This window comes from Leuresthes tenuis, unplaced genomic scaffold, assembly GCF_036924035.1.
Source record: "Leuresthes tenuis unplaced genomic scaffold, fLeuTen1.0.hap1 SCAF_22, whole genome shotgun sequence".
In the NCBI taxonomy this organism is placed as follows: domain Eukaryota; kingdom Metazoa; phylum Chordata; class Actinopteri; order Atheriniformes; family Atherinopsidae; genus Leuresthes; species Leuresthes tenuis.
In genome coordinates, this window is record NW_027325376.1 from 2,034,576 (window position 1) to 2,047,091 (window position 12,516).

The 12,516-nt window shown below is 45.8% G+C and overlaps 1 protein-coding gene across 3 annotated transcripts in view; it reads left to right on the plus strand.

The window, feature by feature from the left end:
• The window catches only part of lratb.1 (lecithin retinol acyltransferase b, tandem duplicate 1), a 30,472-nt gene extending 19,510 nt beyond the window's left edge, over positions 1-10,962 (plus strand). The window contains exons 18-21 of one of the 3 annotated variants that reach the window (XR_011909798.1): positions 64-181; positions 5,244-5,334; positions 8,335-9,739; positions 9,782-10,962. Coding sequence is in view for 2 of the 3 variants with exons in the window: in XM_072376388.1 (XP_072232489.1) it covers positions 64-181; positions 5,244-5,334; positions 8,335-8,409 (284 nt within the window). In the remaining variant the exon portion in view is untranslated. Of the gene's footprint in view, positions 1-63; positions 182-5,243; positions 5,335-8,334 lie in introns of all 3 variants that reach the window. The other 2 variants (XM_072376388.1, XM_072376389.1) reach the window with 2 other exon arrangements.
• Positions 10,963-12,516: the final 1,554 nt, after the last annotated feature.

A 12,516-nucleotide genomic window follows, 5' to 3' on the forward strand; every position in this document is an offset into this window, starting at 1 on the left:
TGAAAATGTGTTTCTGGAAAGAAAGCCGAGCAAAGAGTGAACTCTTTCTTCTTCTTTCTTTAGGGGTGATAGCTCGTCATCCCCTCTTCTTCCCTTACCTGAAGAAACACCTGACTTCCTCTGTGGTGGAGGAATACTTCTCCCACCTCATCGAGCCGGGCCTGGGCAACGCCGTGACACGGTGAGACAAAAACAGACGGATAAAAGCAGCTTAGAGGAGCTTCCTGTGGTTTTCTTAAGATATGAACACTTTCCTGAGGAGCTTGTCTCAGACATTTCAACACTTTGAGCATAAAACAGCGGCAGTCAGCAGCTGTGGTCGATGAGGTCACCGTCGGAGCAGATATTAGTCATAACTGAGGCGGCGAGACGCCGCACAAACATGGAAACGCAACACAGACCAGGTCCAGACCACATTAGAGTCCACCACATCTTTGTGTTTTTGCATAGAAGCCAATCAGAACAACTTCTCACTGCAAACTCTGAACTTTTAAAGCCCCAAAAAGGTCCGAGTTGACCTGTTTTACCTAATCCGACTCCTCAAGATGTTTACGGGAAGTTTAAGTTCCTGTTTTAATGCTCCACACAGGTTCAAGGCTGTCGGTGGGGTTGGATAGCAGGTCCGAGTCATGTCTTAGATTCTGGGCTTCACCTCCCTGAGAGGACATGTCCAAAGCCTGAAGTCCTGAGCTGAACAAAGCAAAGCAAAGTCAGGTCTCAGGTGTTTAGAGCTCGAGTTCAGGTCAACTTCATGCATTTGGAGCACAACCCCAAGTCTTCTAGAGCTGTTGATCCTGAGTCAAGATGAGGAGTTTAGGTGTCTGATATCAGACCTTTAGGGACAAAGTCCAGTCAGCATCAGGTCACCAGAGATCAGGCTCAAGTCTGTAGAGCAAAAATCAGACACTTTTCAAGCCTCTGGGATGAAAGTTGAAGTCAAAGTCCAGTAGATGAAGATGAAGCTATCAGAGCACAAGTCCAAGGACTCGTTTTAGGCACCAAGATGTCAGATTTCAAGTCTTCAAAGTGGGTCTCAAGTCTGTAGAGTTTGAGTCCAACTCAATATGAAGACTTTAGGTCTTGTGTCCAAGTCTGATATCAGACCTTTAGGGAACAAAGTCAGCATCAGGTCACCAGGCTCAAGTCGAGCCAAGTCTGTAGAACAAAAATCAGTCACATTTCAAGTCTCTGGGATGAAAGTTGAAGTCAAAGTCCAGTAGATGAAGATGAAGTTATCAGAGCACAAGTCCAAGGACTCGTTTTAGGCACCAAGATGTCAGATTTCAAGTCTTCAAAGTGGGTCAGAGTCTGTAGAGTTTGAGTTCAACTCAATATGAAGACTTTTAAGAGGTCAGATTCAAGTCTTTTGTCCAAACGGGTCAATGACAAATGAGCAAAAAGGTTCTATGTCAGATCTCAAGTCTGTAGAGTTTGAGTTCATCTCAATATGAAGACTTTAGATCTTGTCAGCAGCAGGTCACCAGAGATCAGGCTCAAGTCGAGCCCAAAGTCTCACGTCAAGATGAAGTTATTAGATGACAACAACAAGGAGGTGTGAGCCAGCAAGATGTGTACGAGTCCAATTCAAGATGAAGACTTTTAACAGGTCAGATTCAAGTCTTTTGTACAAAAGAGCAAAAAGGTTCGATGTCAGATCTCGAGTCTGTGGAGCGCGTGAGTCAGACTAGGACGTAAGAGTTTAACTATTTAGGTCTAAAGTTGTCAGAGTTCAAGTCTAAACTAAGCCCTGCTTTATTTTAGCAGCTTTATTTTAGAAGATATCGTCCCTAAATCTATCTAAATATCTAAATATGTATCTTTTATGGGTGAGACACAAACCCCGACCATACTGTAGCTGGTTCATCCGGTTAGGATGCCTCCTGGTCGCCTCCCTTTGGAGGTTTTTCAGGCTCGTCCAACTGGGAGGAGGCAGAACCAGAACTCTCTGGAGGGATTATAGATCCCATGTGGCCTGGGAACGCCTCGGGATCCCCAGGAGGAGCTGGAGAGGGAAGGATGGGTTCAGCTCCTGGACCTGTTGCTGTCCAAGAGAGTCAAACTCCTCAAAATGGCAAGTCGGCTGTGAGAGTCACAGATATGCTGATCATTTAAATCCATCTATTCTGTGTCGACACAACACTGGTTCATCCCTTGAGTTAGGAGCCTTTTTCCTGCCTGAATGGGTCAAAGGTCAGAGTTAAGTGGCTGAACAAAGAAAAAACACTGAAAATGTTCAGGAACAAGGACTGAAAATGAGTGAAAAAGCAGAAAATGTCCAAAGAAAAACTCTGAATATAGTTGGTCAATAGAACTATTGACCAACTATATTTTATTGGCAGGATCCTTATTAATCAGGATCAAGTCCAAAGACTCAGGAAAGTCTTTCTTTAATCTTTTAAAGTGGTCTTGAATAGTTCTTCAGGCTTTCTGAAGGTCTTTCAGAGCCTTCTTTGGCTGCTTTTTCACTGTGTTTCAGAGAGTTGGGCAGCCCCCCCCCCACCATCATAAAAACTATGCCTACGTTCAGACTGCAGGCTTTAGTACTTAATTACAGTTTATTGCTCAGATTTTTGCTGGCCTGTTCACATTTACTCTTTATTTAATGTGGCTGATGTCAGATTTCACCGTTCTGAGCCGAACCGAATGAGCAAAAGAACAAAGACGTCACTGGATGCAGGAATTCTCCCCCAGGAGCTCATGAAGCCCAGCGACTCGCTCCCTTCCTTCACGTTTGGAGAAGACACCGTTATGTGGTGACTTCTGCCTGAATGTGAAGAAGAAGTCGCATTAAAACGGATTTATGACCGAAAAACACGACTTGTTCTGTTCACACTGTGGTGAAGAAACCAGATCCGAGTCACATGAGAGCAAATAGCTGCATCTATGAAAAACAGCAAAGAAAGCACAGTTTGACAGACAGAAAATAGGATTTCTGCAGCAACAAGGTGATTCCCAAAGAGCTATTAGCTGAAAACTTGGCATATCTCAGCATGGTGTGCAGTGTGTCCTTAAAACATTTGAGGAAACTGGACAAGTGGAGGACAAAAGAAGAAGAGTCAGGCCTAAAAAACTATCTACAGCAGATGAACAGGATCTGAAAGTGATGTCCTTAAGAAAGAGGAAAAAATCCAGCTGTGACCTGACAGGACCTGAGAGATGCATCTGGACCTTCAGCTGATCCATCTACTGTTGGCCCAAGCCTCATCAGAAATGGTCTCCATGGAAGGGTGGCTGTCAAGAAGCCGTTCTTAAGGAAGGGAAACAGGGAGAAAAGGCTGAGCTGTGCAAAATAACACAAGAAGTGGACTGAAAATCAGTGGCAACAGGTCTTATGGGGTCTTTCAGAGTTTTTCTTTGGACATTTTCTGCTTTTTCACTCATTTTCAGTCCTTGTTCCTGAACATTTTCAGTGTTTTTTCTTTGTTCAGCCGCTTAACTCTGAGCTATGAAGCATTCAGGCAGAAAAAAGGCTCCTAACTCAAGGGATGAACCAGTGTTGTGTCGACACAGAACAGACAACTTAGCAAAGAAGCCATTTTAAACTGGATCTTTAGGCACTTTGTCACAAAGACACATCATTTGTTCCCATTTCTTTAGCTGCATCTATGAAAAACAGCAAAGAAAACACAGTTTGACAGACAGAAAATAGGATTTCTGCAGCAACAAGGTGATTCCCAAAGAGCTATTAGCTGAAAACTTGGCATATCTCAGCATGGTGTGCGTATTCTGAGCTCTGAGCGTGGCGTCCAGCCGGCGGTGGATCTGTTGGTGACGGAGCCGGAGGCTGAGCTACATGTGGCGACTGTTAGCGATTAGCTTAATGAAGACCTGGAGGCTGTAAAATCCCACTGACCTGCACCTCCAAACGCTTCATTAGTGCACCGCCACCGCGGCGATTAACAAGCGCACACACGTTTAAACACTTACACACACACTGTAAGCTCTGTACACAACCACAGACTCACACATTTCACCAGTAAACCACAGACTCACACATTTCACCAGTAAACCACAGACTCACACATTTCACCAGTAAACCACAGACTCACACACACATTTCACCAGTAAACCACAGACTCACACATTTCACCAGTAAACCACAGACTCACACATTTCACCAGTAAACCACAGACTCACACATTTCACCAGTAAACCACTGACTCACACATTTCACCAGTAAACCACTGACTCACACACACATTTCACCAGTAAACCACAGACTCACACATTTCACCAGTAAACCACAGACTCACACATTTCACCAGTAAACCACAGACTCACACATTTCACCAGTAAACCACAGACTCACACATTTCACCAGTAAACCACAGACTCACACATTTCACCAGTAAACCACAGACTCACACATTTCACCATTAAACCACAGACTCACACATTTCACCAGTAAACCACAGACACACACATTTCACCAGTAAACCACAGACTCACACATTTCACCAGTAAACCACAGACACACACATTTCACCAGTAAACCACAGACACACACATTTCACCAGTAAACCACAGACTCACACATTTCACCATTAAACCACAGACTCACACATTTCACCAGTAAACCACAGACACACACATTTCACCAGTAAACCACAGACTCACACATTTCACCAGTAAACCACAGACACACACATTTCACCAGTAAACCACAGACTCACACATTTCACCATTAAACCACAGACTCACACATTTCACCATTAAACCACAGACTCACACATTTCACCAGTAAACCACAGACACACACATTTCACCAGTAAACCACAGACTCACACATTTCACCAGTAAACCACAGACTCACACACACATTTCACCAGTAAACCACAGACTCACACATTTCACCAGTAAACCACAGACTCACACATTTCACCAGTAAACCACAGACTCACACATTTCACCAGTAAACCACAGACTCACACATTTCACCAGTAAACCACAGACACACACATTTCACCAGTAAACCACAGACTCACACACACACATTTCACCAGTAAACCACAGACTCAGACACACACATTTCACCAGTAAACCACAGACTCACACATTTCACCAGTAAACCACAGACTCACACATTTCACCAGTAAACCACAGACTCACACATTTCACCAGTAAACCACAGACTCACACATTTCACCAGTAAACCACAGACTCACACATTTCACACACATTCTGCTGGTGTTTAACAGCTGGTGTACGGCTGTAACAGGCCTGGCGTCTCTTGTGGTTTGCAGATACACTCTGCCGGGGATCCACAGCCTGAACTTCGTCCTGCAGAGCTCGCTGGGAGGGGGAGGGGTGGCCTCGCTGCGCAGCGACCCCCAGGTAACGCACACACATGTCGCCTTTCACAGCTTTACTGTAACCTGCACCGGGTCGTGACCTCCGATGGGAGGTTTTAACTCCCTCCCACAGAACTCCGGCTATAAGAGCCCAGTGGATAAACTATATCTGAGGCTAATGTTCCAGCAGAGTTAGCTAAAGACTGTGACTGCTCCGCCTCCTCTGCTAAGCCCCGCCCACTCACAGCCACCCTGCTGGACGGATGAAGCCAGCTTCTGGTGGAAATGTTCTGCTGTCAGCTGCACTGAGGAGCATGCATCTTCCATCCAGCAGCAGCCTCAGAGGATATAAGAGCCCAGTGGATAAACTATATCTGAGGCTAATGTTCCAGCAGAGTTAGCTAAAGACTGTGACTGCTCCGCCTCCTCTGCTAAGCCCCGCCCACTCACAGCCACCCTGCTGGGCGGATGAAGCCAGCTTCTGGTGGAAATGTTCTGCTGTCAGCTGCACTGAGGAGCATGCATCTTCCATCCAGCAGCAGCCTCAGAGGATATAAGAGCCCAGTGGATAAACTATATCTGAGGCTAATGTTCCAGCAGAGTTAGCTAAAGACTGTGAATGTGCAGCAGCCACTTTTCATCCCACTGTTTTAACAACTTGGTCCAGTTCAACGCTGGACTGAAGGAACTGAGCCACAAAGAGGATCAGTTCCAACTCTCAGAGCCTGAACTTCAGAGCAGGGAAATGGAAGCATCTGAGAGATAACTCCTCATGGTTTATTTATTGATTTATTTCTTCCTTTAGCAGCAGCTAACGCTAACAGCTTAGCTAAGGAGTTACTGCTGTTCCTTTCTGAAAGATGAACATTATTATTCCCACATTACTTTGTTAGCTGAAGCTAACGCTAACAGCTTAGCTAATGAAGATGACGGACACCAACTTCTAAGGAGTTACTGCTGTTCCTTTCTGAAAGATGAACATTATTGTTCCCACATTACTTTGTTAGCTGAAGCTTTCTAGCTGAACGGTTCCGTTCTGTAACTCAGACAACCTGCAGCTGTGTTTAAGGTGTGTTTCCAACACAACACCGGTCCTCTCCTCACTCTCGGTGTGTTAGCGTTACATTATCAGCATGTTTCTGATAAAGATGGAGGTCTCCAGGTACAACTGTTTAATGAGGTTAATATATCCAAAATGTTTAAACGCAGTAATTAACGGTTCACATGCATTACTACGAGTTACACTGTGCACATCTCCGGCTTGGTCCATTACTGCTGATGAGAAAGCATTGTTTGCTAGCATCTGTTGCTAGCTTACAGCTAACTGCTAGCTTACAGCTAACTGCTAGCTTACAGCTAACTGCTAACTTACAGCTAACTGCTAGCTTACAGCTAACTGCTAACTTACAGCTAACTGCTAATCTGTTTCCCTCTGGGATCAATAGAGGAACCATCTGTATCTATATAGAGAGCTGGAGTGACTGGAGGAGTAAAGAAGGAACAAAATGATTCAGTTTAGCCTCTGAAAGAGTGAAGAAGTATTATAAACTTTGAGACGTACATTATTTATGAAACTAAATAGTTGGATACATGGCCAGGCTCAGCCGACCAGTTCTTTTATCGTATCATATGATGATGACGCTTCATAGCAGCTGCATTTCTCAGGAGGTTTGATGCATCTCTGCAGCTGTGCATCTCTGCAGCTGTGCAGCTCTGCAGCTCTGCAGCTCTGCATCTCTGCAGCTGTGTAGCTCTGCAGCTGTGTAGCTCTGCATCTCTGCAGCTGTGCATCTCTGCAGCTGTGCATCTCTGCAGCTGTGCATCTCTGCATCTCTGCAGCTGTGCAGCTCTGCATCTCTGCAGCTGTGCAGCTGTGTAGCTCTGCAGCTGTGTAGCTCTGCAGCTGTGTAGCTCTGCATCTCTGCAGCTGTGCATCTCTGCAGCTCTGCAGCTGTGTAGCTCTGCATCTCTGCAGCTCTGCAGCTGTGTAGCTCTGCAGCTGTGTAGCTCTGCAGCTGTGCAGCTCTGCAGCTGTGCAGCTGTGTAGCTCTGCAGCTGTGCAGCTCTGCAGCTGTGTAGCTCTGCAGCTGTGCAGCTCTGCAGCTGTGTAGCTCTGCATCTCTGCAGCTGTGCAGCTCTGCATCTCTGCAGCTGTGTAGCTCTACAGCTCTGCAGCTCTGCATCTCTGCAGCTGTGCATCTCTGCAGCTGTGCAGCTCTGCAGCTGTGCAGCTGTGTAGCTCTGCAGCTGTGCAGCTCTGCAGCTGTGTAGCTCTGCAGCTGTGCAGCTCTGCAGCTGTGTAGCTCTGCATCTCTGTAGCTGTGCAGCTCTGCATCTCTGCAGCTCTGCAGCTCTGCATCTCTGCAGCTCTGCATCTCTGCAGCTGTGTAGCTCTGCATCTCTGCAGCTCTACATCTCTGCAGCTGTGCATCTCTGCAGCTCTGCAGCTCTGCAGCTGTGCAGCTGTGTCGTTCCCCACATGAGACGTTCAGGTCAGAAGAGAAAAGAAAAGTGTGGTTTCATGTGGTTTTGTTGAAGGGAGAAGAGATCCAGCATCTATTCGAACAGTCCGAGTTTCCTCAGAAGAGGTGAAAATAACCTTTGCATGTTTCTGTAAGTCCAATAAAACCCTTCAGAGTTCTGTCCAACACAGACGGCTCAGGGAGCTCAAACGCCGTCTGTCTCTGTTCTAAACTTCTGTAACAGTTCAGTTTGACACTTTAAGTCATCGTCTCATGTCAAGTTAAACGTGACGAAGCTCAGAGATGGAAGAAGAAGAAGCTTCTGACTGCAGAGAGGTGCTGATTGGTGCAAATGTGTTTGAAGCATCTTTTACCTTCAGCATGCTGCAGTGCAGAGAACAAAGGCTTCTCAAAGCCTCCATTCTCTAACGCCCCTGTAAAGTTTCCTTTCCCACCTCGCTGGAACCTCCAAAACATCAAAGAGGCGCTCCCAGCGTGCTGATCCACACTCCTCGTAAAGCGGGGAATTCCAACACATCTTGTAAACTCACACAGATCTTTGTGTTTTGTCTTTTCTTCAGGGTAAAGCTTACGGACAGATGCTGCTGGACCTGACACTGAGAGGGCTGCCTGACCTCAAATCACTGGTGGACTGAGCGTCCAGGAGGAGGCACGAAGGGGACGTGAGACACTTTACCTCAACAGAAACACAAAGGGACACGTCACGGCTTGAAATCACATCCATGAGTTGAATCTTTAGAGACCTGCGGGGCATAAATTGATAAGGTTATGAGATTTGGTGCAGATTTAAGTCTTTTTTTCCACAGTAGAAATCAAAGGAAAACTTCCAGGAAACTCAACTGAAGCAGGCTGTTTCCTTCTTGTTTTCAGCTGAAATTAAACCTCAGTAAATGTTCTCATGGTTCCGCTTCTTTCAGGCCAAAGTGAGCGTTTTAGGCTCCATAGATCATAGACAATTGGCAGCGTTTCTGAAACAGATCATCAAAAGAACAGAGTAAACAACAGCTTCATAGCAGTGAATCAGACTGTCTGAAAGTGGAGCCTCAGACCTTAAACACCCCATGCTGCATTCATTATGGGACCGCAGAGCCCTCAGATCTGATCAAAAGGCGTCTTCGTTGTGGGACAAAAACATGCATTTCAGCTCTTAAGCCGTCATCAGTATAATCACAATGCACTTTATTAACGCTTCAAACCGGCGTCTGCAGGGAGATTCATGGCAGCCCGACGGGACACATCTGGGAGCGATTCGCACTGAAAGTTCTCATCAAAGTCAAACAGACGCAGGAAGCAAGGAGAGGAGCAGCAGAGCCCAATAATCTGCTTATCTGAAGAAAGAATCGATGAAAGACACAAAGGACACGAGAAAATGATGTCGGCTGGTGACAGAGGAGGTGAAAGCAGGAGATGGGTGAGGCCACCAGTCTCTTTGAAGTCGATGTGTTGAAAGCAGGTCTGAAGTGCTCCGTTTTTTAGGCCTGACTCTTCTTCTTTTGTCCTCCACTTGTCCAGTTTCCTCAAATGTTTTAAGGACACACTGCACACCATGCTGAGATATGCCAAGTTTTCAGCTAATAGCTCTTTGGGAATCACCTTGTTGCTGCAGAAATCCTATTTTCTGTCTGTCAAACTGTGTTTTCTTTGCTGTTTTTCATAGATGCAGCTAAAGAAATGGGAACAAATGATGTGTCTTTGTGACAAAGAGCCTAAAGATCCAGTTTAAAATGGCTTCTTTGCTAAGTTGTCTGTTCTGTGTCGACACAACACTGGTTCATCCCTTGAGTTAGGAGCCTTTTTTCTGCCTGAATGCTTCATAGCTCAGAGTTAAGTGGCTGAACAAAGAAAAAACACTGAAAATGTTCAGGAACAAGGACTGAAAATTAGGGAAAAAGCGGAAAATGTCCAAAGAAAAACTCTGAAACTCCTTCAGAAAGCTGCAGAACTGTTGATCAGGACACTTTAAAGGTTTCAGAAAGCTGCAGAACTGTTGATCAGGACACTTTAAAGGTTTCAGAAAGTCTGGATCATTGGAGGGAAACAGGAAGAACTGAGGGACAGTTTAAGACTTTTGTTTTGAAATAGTTCAGAAATAAACTGCAGATTATTATCAGTGAATCTTTCGAAGTCCTTAAAGTGCTCAGAACCAAACAGAACCACAGACTCCTGATGGCTGTGTGACATGAAAAGCTGCCAAATGTCTCCGAATTGAACCCGAAAAGGTAAAAACGCGTCTCTGTGGAGCTCTTCTGAGAGCCGACTGTTTGACATCGTCTCTGATAATGTGAGTAAAGCAGCAGGCTTCGCGACCTCTGACCTCCCCAGGACCGGGCAGTTGTTTTGGGTTCCCTCAGAGGATAAAATCAGTGCTTTGGCTTCGAGACGCTCCAGTCAGATATGAGAGGAGCCAGCCGCTCCTTGACCTCGTGTCTGACCAGCAGCGCCGGCTGCCTCGCCTCGCCGCGACCCCACGTGACCTTCAGGCTTTCAGTCATAATTACAAACAGGCTCAGATGCCATCGAACCCTCTGAATCGCTGCTGCACCTCCTTTCTTTCTTGGCTTTTTTTCCTCCTGGCGTGAGCTTTTATTCTTCAGCTACTGTTTCTCTCAGACCTGAACGCAGAAAATGTGAAACGCTTGAAGCTTTTCCTGAACACGAAGCCGCCTTCGGCTGGCTGTCTGAGACGGTAAATAAACGCCGGTCCTGAGACTTTGGAGCACAATAAAACCAGAATAGAGTCTTTCAGGCATGAATTAAGAGCAGAGCAGCACGGGAAAAGTTCAGATCTGAGGGTTACAGAACAACACAGCGAGGTGTGGAAATGAAAGCTTTACATCCACATAAAAACCCAAAATGAAAGAAATCTGCTCCCAGCCCGATGAACTCTGGATCCACATCTGTGCTTCATCTTCCCTCTGAGGAAATAACCAGACGTTCAAAGCTGCTTCTGATTCTTTTCTGGCATCTTTTTGTTGTTTTCTGCTTTGTTTTGTCATGTTAGACTTTCCCACAGTCGGTATCTGGGTCAGCTCGACAGAATCGACCGAAAAGGGATTATTGGGAAGATTATTGGGAAGATTATTGGGAAGATTATTGGGAAGATTATTGGGATTCGGACGCCTGCAGACAATTTGTTTTATTGTTGTTTCTTGATCCAGTTCCAAACTTACTTCTTCAAAACTAAAGAAAAACTGATTCTATCCTTCCATCCATCCATCCATCCATCCTTCCATCCATCCTTCCCTCTGTCCATCCATCCTTCCCTCTGTCCATCCATCCATCCATCCATCCATCCATCCATCCGTCCATCCATCCATCCTTCCCTCTGTCCATCCATCCATCCGTCCATCCATCCATCCATCCATCCATCCGTCCATCTTTCCTTCTGTCCATCCATCCATCCATCCATCCATCCATCCTTCCATCCATCCTTCCCTCTGTCCATCCATCCTTCCCTCTGTCCATCCATCCATCCATCCATCCATCCATCCATCCGTCCATCCATCCATCCTTCCCTCTGTCCATCCATCCATCCGTCCATCCATCCATCCATCCATCCATCCGTCCATCTTTCCCTCTGTCCATCCATCCATCCATCCATCCATCCGTCCATCCATCCATCCTTCCCTCTGTCCATCCATCCTTCCCTCTGTCCATCCATCCATCCATCCATCCATCCATCCATCCGTCCATCCATCCATCCTTCCCTCTGTCCATCCATCCATCCGTCCATCCATCCATCCATCCATCCATCCGTCCATCTTTCCTTCTGTCCATCCATCCATCCATCCATCCATCCATCCATCCATCCGTCCTTCCCTCTGTCCTTCCCTCTGTCCATCCATCCGTCCATCCATCCATCCATCCATCCATCCATCCATCCATCCTTCCCTCTGTCCATCCATCCATCCTTCCCTCTGTCCATCCATCCATCCATCCTTCCCTCTGTCCATCCATCCATCCATCCATCCATCCATCCTTCCCTCTGTCCATCCATCCATCCATCCGTCCATCCATCCATCCATCCTTCCCCTTTCCATCATCCATCCATCCATCCCCTTTCCATCCATCCATCCATCCATCCGTCCATCATCTTCCTCTTATTTGAGGTCGAGTCTCAGAACCAACAGCTCCAGGAGGGAAACCCAGACATCCCTCTCCAGCTCCTCTGCGGTCAGATGGGATATAGAATTCCTCCCAGTGAGTTCTGGTTCCAGATGACCCACTTCAGCTGACTCCTTCCCAAAAATTAAACCCCTTTAACTGTAGTTTCTGGTCTTTGTACCCCGGAAAAGTTTCATAATGTTGCTGGAAAGCGAAAAAACTCCAAACTCATGAAGAACTAAATGTTTTCTGAACATAGTTTAAAGTATTTTAACTAGAAAACAGAAAGTTAGTTCAACTCATTCCCTAAAATCAACCCAAACACTGGATGAAAACCTTTTTAAACCTGTTTGAATTGATCAGATCTCGTTTCTTTTTTTTTTTTTAGGCTCAAACTCGACTCAGCTGAAGGTTTCTTCTCTTTTTAACAACCGAAGAGGAAACGTTTCATTGGAAAAATACATGAACATATCATTGGATCATTGGATTAAACCTTTAAATTCATCTCCTAAAACCAACTCCAGCAGAAAAATAGTATTTAAAACGTCCACATCTGAGCAGGACTTCATGTTAATCCGTCGAGTCGCTGCTGCATTCGTGTTTCTGGTCTTTTTCTGGAGATTTGGGTACTGGACACG